A 22,866-nucleotide genomic window follows, 5' to 3' on the forward strand; every position below is an offset into this window, starting at 1 on the left:
TTAGCCTCGTTGAAAAAAACAAGCCGAAGCGTTCTTTATAAGTTCAGTGCGAAAAGTCGGAGCTAAACTGCTGTAAGCTGAGCCGGTGGATATACTCTCACTGAGCTCTTTATTAGGTACACCTACCTTAATTCAACACTCATTGTCCATCTTCTCAGCTCCACTGACCATATAGGAGCAATTTGTAGTTCTACAGTTACAGACTGTAGTCCAACTGTTTCTCTGATACTCCGTTACCCTGTTCTTCAGTGGTCAGGACCCCCATGGACCCTCACAGAGCAGGTACTATTTGGGAGGTGGGTCATTCTCAGCACTGCAGTAACACTGACGTGGTGGTGGTGTGTTAGTGTGTGTTGTGCTGGTCTGAGTGGATCAGGCACAGCAGTGCTGCTGGAGATTTTAAACACTGTGTCCACTCACTGCCCAACCAAAGATATCCAGCCAACAGCGTCCTGTGACCACTGATGAAGGACTAGTGGGTGACCAACACAAACTGCGCAGCAGCAGATGAGCTGTCGTCTCTGACTTTACATCTACAAGGTGGACCGACGAGGTAGGAGTGTTCAATAGAGTGGACAGTGAGTGGACACAGTGTTTAAAAAATCCAGCAGCACTGCTGAGTCTGATCCACTCGTACTAGCCCACACACACCATCAAATCAGGTTTACTGCAGTGCTGAGAATGACCCACCACCCAAAGTACCTGCTCTGTGAGGGTCCATGGGGGTCCTGACCACTGAAGAACAGGGTAACAGAGTATCAGAGAAACAGATGGACTACAGTCTGTAACTGTAGAACTACAGAGTGCAGCTATACAGTAAGTGGAGCTGATAAAGTGGACACTAGTGTAGAAACAAGGAGGTGGTCATGATGTTATGCCTGACCGGTGTGTATGGACTGTGTGGAAAGAGGAGGCATCGACATTTTGACAATATTGAGATCCTACATGATCCTACGTGATTGGAGTCCGGCTGAAGATCGTGGTGCTCTGGATGTGCTTGTGTTACAGATTTTGGAGGTCCAAGGCCTGTATGTTCTGACTGACCCCGGTAGAGATGAAGAAGCAGCCGGACACGTCGTCTCAGGCTGATTCTGCACTCGCTCAGTCCATATTTGCGTGCAGATGCTTCACACTAGCCACTATCTTGCTGTTTCTCATTATCGGTGTGTTTGTGGGCGTCTTCATTGGTGAGTAATTCGTCAGATACAGAAGAAAAAAGAAAAGCACGTTCATACAAATAATATAGGACAATGATATTTGTTAATATTTTGGTGTACAGCACTAAAAATGTATGGAATCAGTGCTGTATGCATATTAAGAGGTAACACAGAGAAACTATTAAATGGTACATATCATGGTTATCTGTTTAAATTGGAGTCATGGAGCATGAAGAATTTAGTATAATTTCTTAATACGGTGATTTTTCATATAGGAGGCAATATGGGTGTTAATTTTACTATAACTTTTATTATAACATTATAAATGACAGACTTTTCTTACTGATTCCTCACTACATAGATATAATTTCTATAGCCTTTAATGTTGTGGAGTACAAACATCATATTAGAATCATTTTGTACCAAATGTGTTTAATATTAAAGAAAACATTCTAAATCTTTGATACAATTCATTGGGGTTGTTTAGTAGCTTTTGTCCGTTTGTTGTTGGATGTACCACTAAAAAAACACTTAGCTGAATAAAAAGCAGAATGTGTTGGGAAAGTTTAGAAAAAGCCCAAAAGAGAGTTTGTGAGGTCATTTCCTCACGCAAAACAATATATGAGGCACAAAAACGACAGTCTTGTTACTTCAAAACGCAGTTTTAAATGACGTCTTCTGTCACTTTTGTTAAAGTTTATTAAACATGCTTATTTTTTTAGCCTACTTGGTGCAGGAGGAGCACTATTTCATGGAGACGGTGGAGTTAAAAGGGTTAAAATATAATGCTGACCTTCAGGATGAAGACTCAGCCTTTTCTTTAATACTCACAGCCACCTTAAAAACAAAGGTAAGAACAGATCCGCAGATCACAGGGGAACACATTTTCATACACTCTTAAAAAGAGGGTTCTTCAGTAAAGAAAATGGAACACACAGAGAACCCTTTACATCATGAAAGGGTTCTTCAGACTGATGGTGCTGTAGATGGTTCTATATAGAACAATTTTGAAAAAGGGTTCTATATAGCACCAGAAAGGGTTCTTCTATTGTTATGTTGTCAAGCTTGTAACAGTAGAAGAACCCTTTCATGATGCAAAGGGTTATTTGTGTGTTCGTTGTTCTATACAGAACCATTTTATTCACTAAAGAACCCTTGAAGATCCATCTTTTTTAACCCTTGTGTGGTGTTGATGTGTGTATTACCCAGTGGCCTGCTGGATCCACCACATTATTGCTTTTAAAATCAATACAGTCATAATAATTTATGTAAAAATACCAGATGTTTAAAATATCACAAGTGTCCAGTGTAGGATTCTACTGTAGCAGCTGTAGCCAGTCAGCAGCCTGTCCATGTTGTCCACCCTCACACACACACACACACACACACACACACACACACACACACACACTAACAGCAGGCCATGTAGGAGGAGAACAGAGTGAAGGACACATCACCTCCACACTTTTACCCCCCGCGGGTTCAGCCCAGCACCACATGTGTAATATAAATGTGTGGGGGGTGAACAGAGTGAAGCTCTGAAAATGGGTTATTTTATATGTTCTTCTCAGAAAATGAGCAAAGGCCAAGAATCTGAGGCTGAAATAATAATAAATCTCATTACGTTTTATTTTGGTAAACGCTGAAAACGAGTCCCACAGACCTGAACACCACACAAGGGTTACGTGTGCATTTATACATACATTAATTAATATATCTCTACTTTTTTTCCACAGATCCAAAATGTCTTTGTTGCTTCATCGATTGCGCACCATTTTGGAGCCTGCCAGGTAGTAGCATACGGGTAAGTATGATTCAAGTATGATTTAAGCCTTGAATTTTCCTTTAGAACCTTTATGAAAAGGGTTGTATATATCACCAAAAAGGGTTCTTCTATTGTTACGATGTCAATCCTGTAACAACAGAAGACTTCTTGGTGCTACGTAGAACTCTTTTTAAAAGGTTGTATATAGAACCATAGACAGCAAAGAACCCGTTCATGACGCATAGATCCTTTTAATCATGCAAAGAGTTTTTTAAGTCTTCATGGTTCTATATAGAACCATTTTCATTACTAAAGAACCACCTCTTTTAAGTGTGCAGCTTAGAAGGAGCTTGAAGGAGACCCACACTTGAGAATGAAGGTTCTTCAAGGGTTCTTTAGTACATTAAACGGTTGTTTAGAACTATATACAATGCTTAAATGTTTCATTGCACGGTGAAACGGTTGATATATATTGATGGAGAATGTGTTGTTATGGTTCTTTATAGCAGGGTTCTATAAGGTTTCTTCTGTTGTTAGAACCTTGACATCATGCCAGTAGCATAACCTTTATTGTTGCTATATAGAAACATATACAGCACATGCTCCATCAATCCGAAGAACCATTTCACCATGCAAAGAGTGACATAAGCATGCAGATGGTTCTATATAGAACTCGTGGTTATACAGAGGACCATTTCCTTTACTAAAGAACCCTTGAAGAACCATCTTTTTGAGTGCGTTTGTCGATTTCAGATCAAAGCGACTTCAAAAATTCATTTTCTGTGGTTTTGTGTGGATTTTTTTTTGTTTCAGGAACATTAATGGAACTGTGATGGCTACCTTTCATTTGGTCTTCAGAGTGTCCAAGCTCCAGAAATACTCGGACAGCTTCATCCAGGAGCAGCTCCGCTATGGGCTGACAGCCCTAATCAGTCAGAAACCTCTGACTGTTCCAGAGTTTGGAGAGATCACTGGCATCATTCTTCTAGGTATGATGACCATCTGCTGTGGCTAATCTAGAACAAAGCAGGCCTCTCCTCACTGACGAGTCAGTCTGAAAAGACGATGAGCTGAGATGGTTTTTCAAGGGTCCTTAAGCAAAGAAAGTGGCTGTATATTGTTGGCTTGTGGAGCTGATGGAGTTGTGCACTTTCAAGGAGAAGGTTGGATTTATTTCAAGACGTGTTCAAGACACTATAAGAACAGCATAACAGAACCCCTTTTGGTACTATATAGAACCATATATAAGACATTCTCCATCAATCTGAGGAGCAGTTTCACTATGGAAAGAACTGTTAAGCATGGCAATGGTTCTAGATTGACCTTATGGTGCTAAACAGAAGCATTTCCTTTACTAAAGAACCCTTGAAGAGCCATCTTTATAAGGTGTGCTGGTGGGCTGAACGAGCAAAGACTTAAATGATGTGGAATTAATTGAACTGAACTGCTGTTTTCTGTCTACAGGAGCCAGCGGAAAGTCCTTCTACTCAATTGAAGCAGACAAAAGTAAAAAATGAACTGCCACACTAAGCCTGCGAGTCTTTTATTATGTAATAACTATAATAAAAGTCACTATAATAATCACTACATTCTGGATTTCAGGTAAATGTCCTGCCAACATGTACACCTGTGTCAGTGGAGAGTGTGTCACTAAACACAACCCAGAGTGTGACTTCATCCCCGACTGCGCCGACGGTTCAGACGAGGCGTACTGCGGTAAGCTTTCCTCTTTTATACCTCATTTTTATTTATTTCTGGACAAAAATATGGGCAACATTCAGACTGCAAGAAAGATACAGGAAATATTTTAGTTCAGTTTCATAGTTAACAGTGTGTCACACAGCGCCATGAACCTCTTAATCAAGCCTATTAGAGACTCCCACTTGTCTGAAGCTATGTAGTGATGATCCCACCAAATAAAAAATGTCATCACTACATAAAAAACTGTTGAATGTTTCTAAACATGGACTATATTGCCAAAAGTATTCGCTCGTCTGGCGTCACACGTATATGAACTTGAGTGACGTCCCGTTCTTAATCCATAGGGTTTAATATGATGTCGGCCCACCCTTTGCAGCTATAACAGCTTCAACTCTTCTGGGAAGGCTTTCCACAAGGGTTAGGAGTGTTTATGGGAATTTTTGACCGTTCTTCCAGAAGCACATTTGTGAGGTCAGACACTGATGTTGGACGAGAAGGCCTGGCTCACAGTCTCCGCTCTAATTCAGCCCAAAGGTGTTCTATGGGGTTGAGGTCAGGACTCTGTGCAGGCCAGTCAAGTTCTTCCACACCAAACTGGCTCATCCGTGTCTTTATGGACCTGCTTTGTGCACTGGTGCGCAGTCATGTTGGAACAGGAAGGGGCCGTCCCCAAACTGTTCCCACAAAGTTGGGAGCGTGAAATTGTCCAAAATCTCTTGGTGCTGAAGCTTTAAGAGTTCCTTTCACTGGGACTAAGGCGCCGAGCCCAACTCCTGAAAAACAAGCACATACTATGATCCCCCCTCCACCAAACTTTACACTCGGCACAATGCAGTCAGACAAGTACCGTCTCCTGGCAACCGGCAAACCCAGACTCGTCCATCGGATTGCCAGACGGAGAAGCGTGATTGGTCACTCCAGAGAACACGTCTCTACTGCTCTACAGTCCAGTGGCGGCGCTTTACACCACTGCATTCCATGCTTTGCACTGCGCTTGGTGATGTAAGGCTTGGATGCAGCTGCTCGGCCATGGAAACCCATTCCATGAAGCTCTCTATGCTGTTCTTGAGCTGATCTGAAGGCCACATGAAGTTTGGAGGTCTGTAGTGATTGACTCTGCAGAAAGTTGGTGACCTCTGCGCACTATGCCCCTCAGCATCCGCTGACCGCTCTGTCATTTTACGTGGCCGACCACTTCGTGGCTGAGTTGCTGTCGTTCCCAATCACTTCCACTTTGTTATAATCCCACTGACAGTCGACTGTGGAATATTTAGTAGTGAGGAAATTTCTGTAGAAGCAGTCTGCAGGCCTAGGGGCTCGGCTTTATACACCTGTGGCCATGGAAGTGACTGGAACACCTGAATTCACTGATTTGAATGGGTGACTGAATACTTTTGGAAATATAGTGCGTCATTTACACATATATGGAAACTGCAAACAGCCCGTTTTAAAATCACTGTTTTGTGATGTCACAAAAATCAGCACATTTATGTATTCATCCATTCAGCATGCAGCAGTTTAGCCCAGCCCATTCACACTAAAGTTATAAGAAGTGTTTCAGCCTGGACTACTTTATGAAGGAGGGTGGCCAATCAGAACAGAGCTCATTTACATATATCAGTCTTAAAGGTGCAGTAACAAAAACAGCCTGTTTAATTCTAAGAGATATGGAAATGGTCATGACACTGATCTGATAACTGCAGAAAATCAGAGTTTGTTAGTAATCTGATCAATTTGCTTACATGGTCCTGAGTAATCAGATAATGAGGAAACTCCAGGTCTATATGAGTCAAACAGTGATCGGATTTCTGCTTTACAACCAACCAATAAACTCACAGAAGAAGACGTGACGTTAATGTAATGTAAAACTCAAACTTCATACAGCGGCTCATGAAAACATGAACACACATCATCCAGAAGATGAAAAATATTAAAATCCTTCATTTCGTCAGCATGTATTTGGTTTCAGCGTCGCTCCAAAAGTGTTCTGCTGTGTCTCGCTTATTTCCGGTAGCGCTGTGTTTTCGCACATGCTCAGACTGAGCAACCTGAAAGAAATCAGAGTAAGAGTTCACACTGAGAAATCTGATTACTGAGCTCTTTATCAGATTTCTTAATCAGGTTGTTAGATCGGAGTGTCGCGTTTACATGGCCATTTGAACAATCACATAACTGCAGAAATCCGATTATGATCGAATTACTGAGTGCATGTAAACGCACTCAATGAATTATGGCTGATTCTGCTACAGAAAACACATCAGTGTCAGGCTTCAATATCAGAGAAAAAAATAAAGATAAGAAAAACATGGGATATGGACCCTTTAACCCCTTGAATGGCCAGGGCCCATCGGTGGGCCCAGAGTTTTATTACACACTTCTATAACCTAAGAATGTCTCAGCCAGTTTGCACCGAAGTCCTTGTAGTTCATAGTCATGGCCTTAACTTTCACTGTTATGCTGATGATATTCAGTTACATCTACACACACACCCTCAGATTCCCCTCCCAACACACTGATGAGTGTATTTCTGATTTAAAGCCCTGGATGCATGAAACCTTTCTTATGCTAAATACTGATAAAACTGAAGTCTTACTGGTCGGCCCTGCACATTTACCGTCAAAGTCCTCCAGTATTTCAGTTAGTGTTGACGGCCTGATCGTTAAGCCTGCACCTGTTGTTAGAAATCTTGGAGTTTTACTCGACTCATCACTTAATTTTGATCTGCATATCAAGTTCCTCACAAAGACTGCGTTCTTTCATCTGCGTAACATTGCTCATCTTCGCCCGTTCCTGGCCGATACTGATGATAATGATGGTTCGTGTGCCGTATTAACGACTGTAACTCCCTCTTTGTTGGTCTCCCTGTAAAGCCTGTACTAAAGCTACAGGACATTCAGAGCTCTGCAGCTGGAGTTCTCACCCACACTCAGCGTTCAGCCTCACACTCCCTCTCGCTCTCAGGTCTTCTTGTAATAACTTACTTGCTGTCCCAGATTTGCCACTTTGAGAAGGAGGTCCTTCAGTGCCACGGCCCCCAAACCCTGGAACTCTCTTCCTCAATCCCTCCGACACTCCGTTTTATTTAATGAGCATTTTTCTTCCTCTTTCACTGCTTAGTTGTTTTTTGTTGTTGTTGTTGTTGTTGTTTTTGTTTATTTTGTCGTTTCCCCATGCTATGTGACGCGGCCTTGGGTTGGTGAAAGGCGCTGTATTAGTTACTAAATAATAAGCCTGGGATTTTAAGGGGGTAATTGAAGGCAACCCGTTTGCAGTACAGTTATTTGACAGAGGACACCGCAGAAAAGACAAAGATCATCTTCAGAAAAAAAAGAAATGCAAGAAAAATGTGGAATATCGACCTTTTAATTGAGGACAGTCCTTTTGCAGAATGGTTACTTATTATTTTAAGATTTGGCTCATTTGCTTTAAATTTAGAGTGTTTCTGAACTTGTCCCTGTAGTTTATAAACCCCGATCCAGCTCTCATAACCTCTGATAACCTCTCAAACTGAAAGATTATTACTCTGTTATTAATCATAAGGCATTTTATTCAGTAGGTACACTCTCAGCAAAAAGGGTTCTATGTAGTACCATATAAGGGTAACAATAGCAGAACCTTTTTGGTGCTATATAGGACCCTTTTCAACAAAGTTTTGTCTAAAACCAGCTACAGCACATTCTCCATCAATCTGAAAAGCCCCTTTGTGATGGAAAGAACTCTAATCATGCACAGGGTTCTTGGAGTGTTCATGGTCCTTGAGCAAGACACCTAACCCCCAACTGCTCCCCGGGCACTGCGGATTGGGCTGCCTGCCGCTCCGGGCAAGTGTGCTCACTGCCCCCTAGTGTGTGTGTGCTCACTAGTGTGTATGTGGTGTTTCACTTCACAGATGGGTTAAATGCGGAGGTGGAATTTCCCCGTTGTGGGACTAATAAGTGTGTCTTAATCTTAATATCACTGCTATGGACAATAACACTAACACTAAATCACTTTAAATAACAGAGTCACTCAAGTCACTTTAAAATGTATATTGTCCATATTTTGTGTATATTTAATATATTTCAGTTTTTCTTGTGTTTTTATTTTTTCTTATTTACTTTCTGTGGAGTGATTATCGCCTCACCACAAGCGTTTCAGTGCATAAATGTCCTGGCATGTTGTGCAAATGACAAACCTGAAAGTTGAACTTGAACCCACTGCTGTACCTCTGAGGGAACATTTACATTGTTTGTACCTTGATGAACGAAAAAGGACCTGAAATTGAATATTAGCCTTGAGAATTTTGTGAACCCTAATCCAGTCCTGATTTTCACCCTGTTCTTCCCCTCCTGTCTGTGGGCAGCCTGTGGGCAGCGGCCAGCGATGGAGAGTCGGGTGGTCGGGGGTGAAAATGCTCGTCACGGCGAGTTCCCCTGGCAGGTGAGTCTGAAACTGCGTGGCCGGCACACCTGCGGCGCCTCCATCGTCAGCCGCCGCTGGATCGTGAGCGCCGCCCACTGCTTCGAGAGGTCAGCACGAATCACTTCATAGCAATATGTGTTCATGCATTGGTGAGATCTGGTATTGTTTTAACCTCTAAAACTCCAAAGCCATTCATACAGTATCAGCATCATCATGTAATAATAAGTCTTAGGATTTGGACCTATAGAGATGGATGTTTACACATTCTCACCTTTTTTCATGCTATCGTTGTGTAAAACTGACTCATTCAAAATGCCTTTATGACCACCTCCTTGTTTCCACACTCATTGTCCATTTTATCAGCTCTACATACTATATAGGACGCTGCCGGCTGGGTATTTTTGGTTGGTGGACTGTTCTCAGTCCAGCAGAGACACTGAGGTGTTTAAAAACTCCAGCAGCACTGCTGTGTCTGATCCACTCATACCAGCACAACACACACTAACACACCACCACCACGTCAGTGTTACTGCAGTGCTGATCCACCAGCCAAACAGTACCTGCTCTGTGAGGGTCCATGGGGGTCCTGACCACTGAAGAACAGGGTAACAGAGTATCAGAGAAACAGATGGACTACAGTCTGTAACTGTAGAACTACAGAGTGCAGCTATACAGTAAGTGGAGCTGATAAAGTGGACAGTGAGTGTAGAAACAAGGAGGTGGTCAGAATGTTATGCCTGACCGGTGTATATTCTCATTATTTATGTTCTGCAGTAATAAAAACCCCAAGGACTGGAAGGCCCTGGTTGGTGCCAGCCTGGTGAGCGGAGCAGAGAATGGAGCCACATTAGTGAACATCAAATCCCTGACTGTGTCTCCGGATTATAACCCCATGACAACAGACAGTGACGTGACAGTGCTGGAACTGGAGAAGCCCCTCAGGTTCAGCTCCTACATCCAGCCCGTCTGCATCCCATCATACTCGCACACCTTCAGTCCAGGACAGAACTGCATTGTCTCCGGCTGGGGGGCGCTCAGTCAGGACAGCCGTGAGTCCAGATGAGTGTAGATGAGGAATTATGAAAAGGGGAATTCCACCGATTTTTCAAAAAAATTTCCGTAACTCAGTAGCTGAGATGTAAGCAGACAGATTCAGAGGTGTTTGGTGTAAAATGGTCCAGACGTCTTTACAGTGGTGGTGATGGGAACCAGGCGTCGCCATGACTACAACACAGATACAGACACTTTATTTACCATCCAGAACCACCAGAGAACCAACACGAGTCTTCTGAGCTTATATGGAATGTTAATGATGGTAAATAGTGGAAAATCTGGAATAATGAGTTTTCTTTGGGGACTATTTTGCCGCACAGCGCCCTGCATGTCTCCCTCCACCATGAATGGAGTTGAAGTTCTCTAAACTCTCATAAAATCATCAGGCAGTGAATTCAGAACCAGTTCATGTAGGAACTTTCTGTGAGGAGCTTTTAGAGGGAGACGTCTGGTTCCCATCACCACCACTGTGAGCAGCTCTGACTCGGAAAGTTGCTCTAGAACAGAGCGTTTCACACCAAACCGCTCTGAATGACTCTGTTTACGTCTTGACCATTTAGTTATGCAAAAATGTTCAAAAATCTATGGAAGTGCCCTTTAATGTGGGTCTGGAAAACCAGCCCAACATTGCTTTGCTTTAGAAAAGTGATGATGCGTTGCTTTGATACATCACAGAGCATCCCTGTGTGTGTCTGTGTGTGGTAGGAGAGGTGCCCCCCGCACTCCAGAAGGCCGTGGTGAAGGTCATCGACTCCAACGTCTGCAATTCGTCAGCTGTTTACAGAGGAGCCGTCAGCGATAATATGATGTGCGCCGGCTTCTTGCAGGGCAGAGTCGACTCCTGCCAGGTCAGCGTTCAACTGTGTGTTTATTATGAAGTCTGAGTTCACATAACAGTTACATCAGGCTCACCTTGTTCCTATATATATATATATATATATATATATATATATGTGTGTGTGTGTGTGTGTGTGTGTATGTCACTGCTGTCGGAACAAAGCCTTGTATCTCCATTTTGGTCATTTTTCAGTTTTTGGCATAATCTGAAAATGTCTGACGCTCTTTACATTGTGTGCAAATTTCATGATAAATGGACCAAAGGAAACGGCCCAAAATGACTTGTAAAAAATTCTGGTTCCATTGACTTACATTGAAGTTAATGCAAGTTTTTTCCTTTTCCTGTAAAGTTACCATTTTGGAGATACGAAGTTTTATTCCAACAACAGCGATGTGTTACTATATGTGATGAAACTCTCAATCTTAAACTGACAAGGTGTGAAGGTGCACTGAAGCATCGTGATGCATAATGTAAATGTGACAATTCAGCAGTATTGATTGTGGAATATCAGGAATATTAGAATTGACATGGAGCTTTCAGATGGGACTGAAATCACAGAGAAATGCCATTTAAAATGATATTACAAACCTCCTCCTGTACTGGCACACTTGTACAAACTGTTACCAAAATAGTTGTTAATAGTGGGGACATGGGAGGTGGGAGTGCTGAGGGGGCCGCAACATTCCCAGATTCCAGGACTGTTCAATTCCAACTGATAAAAAAAAAAACATTATTCATTTGCTAAAATGATACCTTCCATTCAGTGTTTCATGTTGTTTGCAGTGAAAATTACACATACAATAAATATCAATGCTATGAGTAATAACCCCTTTGTTATATTATATTATATTATATTATATTATATCATGCTTTTTAGCTACTTTCAAAGCGTGACTGTCAGAATGTTTGTGAATCTCCACCTGACACACCAAACAGGCCCAACTGACAGTGTGAACAAGATCCTGCATTTAATCCTATGCCAGGAAAAGAACAAAAAAAACAAAGAACAAAACAATTGAGAATCTGCAAGTGTACAAGAAGATCAGCAAAGTGTCACCAACAATCAAACTTACACACCCAAAGGCGTGATATCCAACAAACATTAAGACTAAATGCAAAATCAGTCATTCCAGGTTTTTACCAACAAAAATCACTGAAGATAAACCAGAGATTTTTGTGCAAAAAAAAAAAAAACTGCTTCAATTTAAACATTTCAGCAAGATACACCAATCAGATGTAACATCATGACCACCTCCTTGTTTTATCAGCTCCACTTACTGTATAGCTGCACTCTGTAGTTCTACAGTTACAGACTGTAGTCCATCTGTTTCTCTGATACTCTGTTACCCTGTTCTTCAGTGGTCAGGACCCCCATGGACCCTCACAGAGCAGGTACTATTTGGGTGGTGGATCATTCTCAGCACTGCAGTAAAACTGACGTGGTGGTGGTGTGTTAGTGTTTGGTTGTGCTGGTCTGAGTGGATCAGACACAGCAGTGCTGCTGGAGTTTTTAAACACCTCAGTGTTGCTGCTGGACTGAGAATAGTCCACCAACCAAAAATATCCAGCCAACAGCGTCCTGTGACCACTGATGAAGGACTAGAGGTGAGTGGAGTGGACACAGTGTTTAAAAACCTCCACCAGCACTGCTGTGTCTGATCCACTCAGACCAGCGCAACATGCACTAACACACCACCACCACCACGTCAGTGTTACTGCAGTGCTGAAAATGACCCACCACCCTAATAGTACCTGCTCTGTGAGGGTCCATGGGGGTCCTGACCACTGAAGAACAGGGTAACAAAGTATCAGAGAAACAGAGAATCATCTCAATACTGTTCTTCATAAACTCTGTGACTCTACACTGCAGGGAGACTCAGGTGGTCCTTTAGTGTGCGAAGGGGCACCTGGACGCTTCTTCTTGGCTGGTATAGTGAGCTGGGGGGTGGGCTGTGCCCAAGTCAACAAACCCGGCGTGTACTCACGTGTCACCAAACTCCGCAACTGGATCCTGAGTCACACAGATCCCAACGGAGTTCACGGTGCCTCCATAGTGCGTAGCACTCTGAAGCCTTCGGTCCATCTTACCAAGGCCATCACATCATCTCCTGTCCAGCCTGGTAAAGAGCGTAAATCCTCCAAGTCATTTAAAGCAATAGTTTGGCATCTATAGCCTGAGTTCTGTCCACGTTTATAGATAACTGCGTGTCACTAATGACACAGATGGCAAATCTTCTTTTCCAGGAGCTGTAAACTGCAGTGGAAACTTCAGCTGTGGAGCAGGAGAGTGCATCAGCAAGATAAACCCCGAGTGTGACCAAATCGCTGACTGCTCTAATGAGGCTGATGAGAAGAACTGCGGTCAGAGTCATATTCATTCAGCCAGCTATTTATGACACACAGATATTTTAAAAGAGGATATACACCGATCAGGCATAACATTATTATGCTGGAGTGTTTAAACACTGTGTCCACTCACTGTCCACTCTATTAAACACTCCTACCTTGTCCATGTAAAGTCAGAGATGATAGCTCTTTTGGGACACCTCTGTGAGGTGTTTAAAAACTCCAGCAGCACTGCTGTGTCTGATCCACTCACACCAGCACAGCACGCCACCACCACGTCAGTGTTACTGCAGTGCTGAGAATGATCCACCACCCAAACAGTACCTGCTCTGTGAGGGTCCATGGGGGTCCTGACCACTGAAGAACAGGGTAACAGAGTATCAGAGAAACAGATGGACTACAGTCTGTAACTGTAGAACTACAGAGTGCAGCTATACAGTAAGTGGAGCTGATAAAGTGGACAGTGAGCGTAGAAACGAGGAGGTGGTCATGATGTTACGCCTGATCGGTGTACTTTAACCTTTTAGGGGGCTCTTTTTCAAGCACACTTTTCTCATCGTTGTTTATAAAGCCGGCTCTCCTCTTGCCTGCGGTGCACTTCATCAGTACGACCAGCCAATAAAGTCACAGAAGAAGACATGACATAAACGCAACGTGAAACTCAAACTTAACACCGTGGCTTTTTTAAAAAAAAACAAATATAGTGCCACATAATCTGAAAATATCAACATACATCTAGAAGATATTTAAATCCTTCATTTCCCCGAGGGCGTAGTTGGTTTCAGTGTCGCTCCAAAAGTGTGTCTTCTCGCGGCGGCGCTGCTCGCTTATTTCCAGTACCGCCGTCTGTTTTCACGCATGCTCAGACTGAGAAATCTGAAAGAAATCAGAGTAAGAGTCACATGCACTGAGAAATCTGACCTCTGAGCTAAACCCCAGCCTCTTTATCTGATTTCTTAATCGGACTTCTAGATCAGAGTGTGGTGTCCCTTGAACATTGGAATAATCAGATAACTGCAGAAATCTGATTATGATCGGATTATTGAGCGCCTGTAAACACGCTCACTGTTTCCGCCCAGTGGCCATACGGCGTCACAGCTGACCAATCCACACCTCCTCTCTACACACTTAAAAATGATGGCTCTTCAAGGGTTCTTTAGTAAAGAAAACGATTCTATGTAGATCCATGAAGGCTTTGCATGATTAAAGGGTTCTTTGGATCGTGAAAGCGTTCTTCAAATTGATGGACAATATGTTGTTGATGGTTCTAGAAAAGAACCTTTTTGAAAAGGGTTCTCCTAGGGCTTGTTACAGTAGAAGAACCCTACCGAAGCACAACCTCCATCAACCTCCTTTAACCATGCAAAGGGTTCTTTGAATGTTCATGGTTCTGCACCGAATCATTTTCTTTACTAAGAGCTCTTGAGGAACCATCATTTTTAAGCGCGTAGGCACCGGAGGAAAATCTAGTACTGGCTGTTTTTACTCACTCAGCACAAAGATTAACACAAACTGAAGGTGTAAAATAGTTTGACGTTAATTCCTTTAAGGCGGTTTTGGTCCTTCTTGTTCTCTAAAATCTCTTTGTGGTGTTTATCGTTACCTGCATTCGGTAAAAAACGTTAAATAGCCTCCTTATGAAGCACAGAGGTTTAAAAAGGATCCACACTCACCTAAATACAAGCAGCCTAGCCAGGGATGGACAGAGTACAAGTCTGTACTTAAAACATTACATGAGTAAAAGTATCAAAGTACTTGCATGTGAATATACTTAACCCTTTAAATGTTCTGCTCAACCATTTGATAGAGCACATTTTGAGTGAATATGTATGTCACCAAATGCCGTCTCGGCCATTTGGTAGTCATGAATATATTAAAAAATTGTGGGATCAAGAAAAAAAAGAAAAGGTTTTATAATAATAATAATAATAATAATAATAAACATAGCTTTTTTCTTGGTCAGGATAATAAAGGGTTAAATATAAAAAGTAATGCTACATTGAGTTATTGTAGATCTTCAAATGATATTATATTTGAAGTATTGAACTACTATTGAGACCTGTGTGGCTGCACATAAATTAGCTTGACCTGCGACAATCTGACCAGTTATTAATAAAATCCCAACACTAATATTGTGAGAAAAGAAACATGTGAGCACCAGAACAGCACAGAGCTTGCACAAGCTTTACTTACTTTTCCCCAGAACAGACAGCACACCAACAGCATCAGAAACAGCAGCAGCAACAAAGCTTAGACAACAAACCACAGTCCAAGCCAACTCTCTTCTTCTTCTTCTTTCGGCTGCTCCCTTTAGGGGTCGCCACAGCGGATCATCTGCCTCCATCTTGCCCTATCCACTGCCTCCTCTACTTTCACACCAACCATCTCCATGTCCACCTTCACTACATCCATAAACCTTCTCTGAGGTCTACCTCTTCTCCTTCTACCCGGCAGCTCCATCTCCAACATTCTTTGCCCAATATATCCACTATTCCTCCTCAACACATGTCCAAACCATCTCAACCTGGCCTCTCTGGCTTTATCTCCAAACTGCTCCACCTTCACTGTCCCTCTGATCTGCTCATTTCTAATCTTGTCCAGCCTCGTCACTCCCAACGAAAATCTCAGCATCTTCATCTCCGCCACCTCCAGCTCAGCCTCCTGTCTTTTAGACAGCGCCACAGTCTCCAAACCGTACATCATAGCAGGACGCACTACTGTCTTGTAGACCTTCCCTTTCACTCTTGCTGCTGTCCTTCTGTCACACATCAGCCCTGACATCCGTCTCCACCCACTCCATCCTGCCTGCACCCTCTTCTTCACCTCTTTTCTACACTGTCCATTGCTCTGGATGGTTGACCCAAGCAAACAATGTGAAAAATCAAAACAGGGCCCAGCAATGCACAAAAACCAAAACCGACCAAGACTGAGCTCAGCCAGTTCCTCCAGCTGTCTCCACACTTAGAGGGGGATCCAATCTCCGAGGACAAAGATGAGTAGAATAAGGAGTGAAAGACTGTTAGGGCTTGAGCAGCAATGGTCCACCAGGCCACTATTCCCCAACCTTGACCCTCCATGAAATAGCTGCCACACTTGCCTTTCTTGTTTCCAAACCAGGGTTTATACTCAAAATAAGAGTCCCCCGCTGGAATGCACGGGAAACATTTTCAAAACAAAAAACATGGAAAACAAAACGTAATAAAAATACCAGAAATAGGATAAGACCCCAACTCCTATCAGAGCATCCCACTGAGAAGTCATGTAGGAAATTAAGGACTTTATTTTCTGTGGGAAAATAATGAGCTGGAGGAAGTTGCGGGGGACAGGGTTGTCTCGGGTTCTCTGCTCTCTCAACTGCTACTGTGATCCTGTCTGGACTAACCGTTTAACGATGATGATGATGATGATTCTTCTGTGGGATAACCTAAATAACACTACCTGAAATCTATGTTGGTGTTAATCATTAGAAACAGGTTTTCCACAGGGCCCCTTATGTGGTGGTGTCACAGGCCATCAAAATGAAGCGTACACTGTTTTGAATGCTTCATGCTCTTTTTGCATGAATGTCTCCATCCACACCAACTTTAAAGCGATGATCTGGCTGAACATCTTTACCCGGTTTTCCCCCCACCCACCGTAATCAGTCAAGATATGTTTGGTGTCTGAAGTTTTGCAGAGAAGCTGCAAAGCACATGTAGCTAACAGGTCATGGAAGCTTATAGCCATCAGTTTAGCACAGTACATAAGCGAGATTTTTGGCCAGACCATCACTCTAGAAAATGAACATGTGCCCAATGTCCTCTCCGTAGACTGCGGGCAGCGTCCGGCCGTGGGCCGCCAGAGGATTGTGGGAGGTGAGACTGCCCGCAGGGGGGAATGGCCGTGGGTGGGCAGCCTGCAGTTCCAGCGCTCACATCGCTGCGGAGCCACGCTAATACACTGCAAATGGCTCCTCACAGCTGCGCACTGCTTTAACAGGTAACAGGTAACAGGTAACAGCCTTTGAGAAGTTTGAGAAGGTTGCTTATTTAGTTTTGTACTAGAGCTACAAGGCAAACAGAGCTTATATCCCTGTTGCTTCACAGAATGCTCAGCTCAGTAGGCAACTTTTTAGAGTAAACTTAATTTTTAATTTTTTAAAATGCTTAATTTTTGCTACTGGTAGTCTCTTCTCTCAAATTGGTGGTTGGTTAGTGTAGTGGATAACACCTCTGCCTTATATGTTGTAGACTGGGGTTCAATCCCCACCTGGGTCAGCACCCTACACTATACTGATAAGAGTCCTTGGGCAAGACTCCTAACACCACCTTCGCCTACTTGTGTAAAATCATCAAATTGTAAGTCACTCTGGATAAGAGCGTCTGCTGAATGCCATAAATTGGTTTCTCTGTTATCACATAAAAGTCACCTCCGTATCAGGGATACATTATTTTGCTGGCTTTGTTGCAGCAAAAGACATGAATTTCAACTATATGTTGAAGAAATTTGAGGTTGTTCAGGGATCAATTCTGGGTCCATTTATGTTCTTTGCAATTACCTTCACTCTGATAGATAATTCAGTTGCGGAGAAACCTGAGGTAAGGAAAATGCAAAGAACATAAGTGGTCCCAGCACGGATCCCTGGGGAACCTCAAATTTCATTAAGACTTATATAAACTCTCTAAATTCCTTTCTATTGCTCTGAACTTTACATTTACTTTACACTCAAACACTGTGTTTTATCCAAAGGGACCCAAACCCCGGTGGGTGGAAGGTGAGTTTGGGCTCCGTCCTCAGGTCCGGATTAAGTGCTTTGGTCGTTCCGGTGCAGAGGGTCATCCAGCACCCTAACTTCAACAGCAGCACTATGGACTTTGACGTGGCTCTGGTGGAGCTTTCCATCCCAGCGCCGAGTTCATACACCATCCAGACTGTGTGTTTACCCTCCCCAACCCACAGATTCTTACAGGACTCAGAGTGCTACATCATGGGATGGGGTGCAGTAAGAGAGGACGGTGAGTAGGAGTTGGGAAGTATGGCAAAAATAGGATATCACTAGGGATGCATTGTATTGGACAGGTGTTTAAATTCGCCAATATTTTGAACTGATATTTCATAATGTATTTATTGTACTCTGAACAGCAGAATGTTTAGGCGATGCTGGGCTACTGTGCAAAAATATCTACATTTTATTGCATTTCCATGTAGAAATGTTTTGTTATACTTCTCTGTAATGTTTATCCAAGCAGACGTTGCTCCAGTTTCTACAGTTTATAAGTGCTTTTGTTCCAGCATTAGCGTATGTATGTTCAAATATTCAATACAGTATTCTCTTCAATATTTGGAGATATTTTAATCAGGCGTAATACTTATCACATTATTTCACATCACTGCATACAAATAAGCAGGGCTAGTCATGTTCTCTTGAACTCTTGGAATTGGCATTCAAACTCGTGCTCTCCAAGAACTGCTCAGAAAAGCACAATTTATTGGGCCTCATAAAATCACCTACCTTCAAGGGTTTCCATTTAGCGAATGGGTCCATACTTAAAGGGAAATTCCACCCATTTTTCTACATTTCTGCGTATTTCAGTGTTTGAGATGTAAACAGACTCATTCAGAGGGTTTGGTGTGAAATGGTTCAGACGTCTTTACAGTGGTGGTGATGGGAACCAGACGTCGCCATGACTACAGCACAGATATAGACACTTTATTTACCATCCAGAACCACCAGAGAACCTACACGAGTCTCCTGAGTTTATATGGAATGTTGATGGGAAAGCAGTGGAAAATCTGGAATAATCAGTTTTCTTTAGAGACTATTTTGCCTGCAGGTATCTCTCTGCAATGAATGGACTTTTAAACATGCTTTTGAGAAAATCTTCTCAAAACTATTGCAAAACAATGTCTCAGCCATCAGGCGGTGAATTCATACCCGCTTCCTGTAATAACCTTTTAAAGGGGGACGTCTGGTTCCTATCACCACCACTATGAACAGTTCTGACTCGGTAAGTTTCTCTAGAACAGAGCGTCTCACACCAAACCGCTCTGAACCGCTCTGTTCACATCTTAACCATTTAATTATGTAGAAATGTTGAGAAATCGATGGAGTTCCTCTTTAAGACTAAAGCTGCCTGTTCAAGTCAGTTGGAAGCAGCGTTAGCTTCTTAGCTAGCCTGGTCTATTTTGTTGTTCTATTTGATCTATTTTCTATCATTTTATCCTACTGTCGCTCCTGAGACCTCCTCAGTTGTGATGAAAGATCAATAACAAGTAGCAAAATCTGGAATAAAAATCTGGAAGTTTTCACTTGAAGGGATTTTCAGCTAGCATTCATGCTAATTCTGACAGCACATATAACTCTACTAATGCCCTTTTACTCTACTAAGACAAATCCTTTTCCCAGGATTAAACTTAATCCTGCTCTGCCAATGCTCCTAAAAGGTATAGACTATAGCAAGAAATGGCTTTTTGTCTCTTTACACTAAATCTTTCTCACCCAGGTAAGCCAACCACCCTGCTGCAGAAAGCTCAGGTCAGTATAATTGACCAGTCAGATTGCCTGGAGTCTTACAGCAGGAGACTGACCGCCAACATGATGTGTGCTGGCTCGATGGAGGGTGGAAAAGACACTTGTCTGGTGAGAATCCATTGGTTAAGCATTGATTTATTGATTGGTTTTGATTTTTTTCATCCACATGACTTCAGAAAGGTTCAGTTCTACTCATCGTGTACACTTACTGGCCACTTTATTAGAAACCCCTTTCTTATAGTGCAACAATACATGGGTTACGTTCTGTAACCGTGAATCTGCAAAGTGCACTTAAATGGTGGGTGTTTCTGATAAAATGGCCAGGTCTATGACTGAGGTGTCCTTGAGCAAGACACCTAACCCCCAACTGCTCCTCAGGCTGTGTGGATAGGGTGTGTTCACTAGTGTTATTGCAGAGGTGAAATTTCCTCGTTGTGGAACATTATAAGCCCCTTCAAAGAGACACTAACATTCACACAAACTACCACCCAAACTCACCTCACCTGCCTCCCACATTTCTCTTTCATGAGCATGTCTAATATGTCTGAAAGAGATACAACCCCAATTCCAGTGAAGTTGGGACGTTGTGTAAAACATAAATAAAAACAGAATATGATGACATGCAAATCCTTTTCAACCTATATTCAATTGAACACACTACAAAGACGAGATATTTAATGTTTAAATGGAAAAACTTTGTTTTTTGCAAATATTCACTCATTTTGAATTTGATGCCTGCAACACGTTCCAGAGAAGTTGGGACAGGGGCGTGTTTACCACTGAGTTACATCACCTTTCCTTTAACACTCAATAAGCATTTAGGAACTGAGGACACTGATTGTTGAAGCTTTGTAGGTGGAATTCTTTCCCATTCCTGCTTGATGTCCAGCTTCAGATGCTCAGCAGTCCGGGGGCTCCGCTGTCGTATTTTGAGCTTCATAACGCGCCACACATTTTCAATGGGAGACGGTCTGGACTGCAGGCAGGTCAGTCTAGTACCCGCACTCTTTTACTACGAAGCCACGCTGTTGTAACACGTGCAGAATGTGGCTTGGCATCGTCTTGCTGAAATAAGCAGGGCGTCCCTGAAAAAGACGCTGCTTGGATGGCAGCAGAGGTTGCTCCAAAACCTGTAAGTACCTTTCAGCATTAATGGGGCCTTCACAGATGTGCAGGTTACCCCTGCCATGGGCACTAACACCCCCCCAGATGCTGGCTTTTGAACTTTGTGCTGAAAACAATCCAGACAGTCCTGTTCCTCTTTGGCCCGGAGGACACGACGTCCATGATTTCCAGAAACAGTGTGAAACGTGGACGCGTCAGACCACAGGACACTTTTCCACTCTGCGTCAGTCCATCTCAGATGAACTCGGGCCCAGAGAAGCCGGCGGCGTTTCTGGGTGGTGTTGATATGTGGCTTCGCTTTGCATGGCAGAGTTTTAACTTGCACTTGTAGATGGGAGCGCTGCTGTGTCTGATCCACTCGCACCAGAACAACACACACTAACACACCACCACCGCGTCACGTTACTGCAGTGCTGAGAATGACCCACCACCCAAATAGCACCTGCTCCGTGAGGGTCCATGGGGGTCCTGACCACTGAAGAACAGGGTAACAGAGTATCAGAGAAACAGATGGACTACAGTCTGTAACTGTAGAACTACAAAGTGCAGCTATACAGTAAGTGGAGCTGATAAAGTGGACAGTGAGTGTAGAAACAAGGAGGTGGTCAGAATGTTACACCTGATCGGTGTATGTTTTCTCCTTCTTTTAGGCTGAATGACTTGCACTTTATGGCTGTTTTGGAAATTAAATAAATGAAAGGGTGATCTTTGCACAGCACTGTAGGTACAAGGTAAGTGAACCTACTAAGCTGGAGTCAGTGTAGCTGGAAAAAAGCAGCAGTCACACACATGTCCCTCCCGAGTCGCCCACGTAGGTACTTAACTAAGTGATCTTTATCTATTTAAAAGTGCTCCTTTCTTTACTCGAACACTGCCTGTTAAGCCGATTATGTAATTCAGTCCGATGTAACTGAAGCCTCCAGCCGGCCTGTTTAAATGTCACAGCCTCAGATAAACACACGGCTGACTGCAGGTGTCTGTTTTTCCCCCTGCAGGGAGACTCCGGGGGTCCTCTGGTGTGCCGGCAGCCCCAAGGCCGCTGGTTTTTAGCCGGAGTGACCAGCTGGGGTCACGGCTGTGGCCGGAGCAGCTTCCCCGGGGTTTACATGCGCGTCACTGCCATCAGGGAATGGATATCAAGATACCTCCCTTTTTAAAGGAGTCCCAGAAGTCCATTTATGAGATTTGTGTGGTTTTATGCAACAAAAACGATTTTCCAACCTGTTAATTAAACAGCCAACGTTTGTTGCTGTGCCTTCATGTAAATGAGCTCTGTTCTGATTGACTGTCCTGTATTGTGCCTTGTTCTAAAAGCAGTCCAGTCCTGAATCACTCCTGAAAAGCTGGATATATGCAAATGTGTTTTTGTGACATCAGAAAAGCATTGCATTTGAAACAGGATGTTTTTGCAGCTTTGTGTCCATATAGACTGGACAGACTGGGGAGTGACCGGTCTGTTTTGAAACTTTGACAATGTTTACATATTACACCAAACTCTTATTTCAAGAACGTGAGAGTTTTGAGTTTGTCCGTGATATTGGGATTATATATATATATTATTTAAAAAAAATCAAGGAAAATATGAGGCACATTTTTTATGATGCACGTCGAGTGAAAAATACAGTATTACTGTATTTACTGTAACCAGCTTTTCTGCCTTAATATGGACTGTTACAACTTGTGAATATTTACTTGAAAAGGATTTTTTTTGTCTATTGTAAAGCAAACGAGTTAAATATGCTATATACATAAAACAATTATTTATTTTCTGTATTTATTAATAATAATGTTGAAATATAAATGTAAAAGAAAATTAAAGATTATCCTTAAAAATGAAATGTTTTAATTGGCGTTTTTGTTGTTCTTCGTTTCATATTATTCTTCTTTTTATTATTATTATTTTTCTGCCAGATTTTTGACATGACACCATGGCAACTGCTTAGCGATACCTTAGCAACCACCTGGGATA

At 42.7% G+C, this 22,866-nt stretch overlaps 1 protein-coding gene across 1 annotated transcript; it reads left to right on the plus strand.

The window, feature by feature from the left end:
- The first annotated feature begins 1,054 nt into the window (after positions 1-1,054).
- On the plus strand, positions 1,055-22,054 carry tmprss9 (transmembrane serine protease 9). The gene is made up of 15 exons (XM_017702538.2): positions 1,055-1,187; positions 1,880-2,007; positions 2,894-2,961; positions 3,736-3,911; positions 4,387-4,428; positions 4,525-4,638; positions 8,966-9,131; positions 9,799-10,073; positions 10,783-10,925; positions 12,786-13,035; positions 13,163-13,276; positions 17,071-17,239; positions 17,990-18,255; positions 19,744-19,880; positions 21,893-22,054. Exons 1-15 carry the CDS (start codon positions 1,055-1,057, stop codon positions 22,052-22,054), a joined length of 2,343 nt encoding a protein of 780 aa, XP_017558027.2.
- Positions 22,055-22,866: the final 812 nt, after the last annotated feature.

This window comes from Pygocentrus nattereri, chromosome 15, assembly GCF_015220715.1.
Source record: "Pygocentrus nattereri isolate fPygNat1 chromosome 15, fPygNat1.pri, whole genome shotgun sequence".
NCBI classification, from domain to species: Eukaryota; Metazoa; Chordata; class Actinopteri; order Characiformes; family Serrasalmidae; genus Pygocentrus; species Pygocentrus nattereri.

What these genes read in the sequence shown, in the direction of transcription:
- tmprss9 (XM_017702538.2), top strand. Translation starts at nt 1,055, where the DNA reads ATGAAGAAGCAGCCGGACACGTCGTCTCAGGCTGATTCTGCACTCGCT. An exon ending in GCAGAGTCGACTCCTGCCAG is followed by an intron (nt 10,926 to 12,785) that starts GTCAGCGTTCAA and finishes TCTACACTGCAG; the next exon opens with GGAGACTCAGGTGGTCCTTT. An exon ending in GCTGCGCACTGCTTTAACAG is followed by an intron (nt 17,240 to 17,989) that starts GTAACAGGTAAC and finishes TTTTATCCAAAG; the next exon opens with GGACCCAAACCCCGGTGGGT.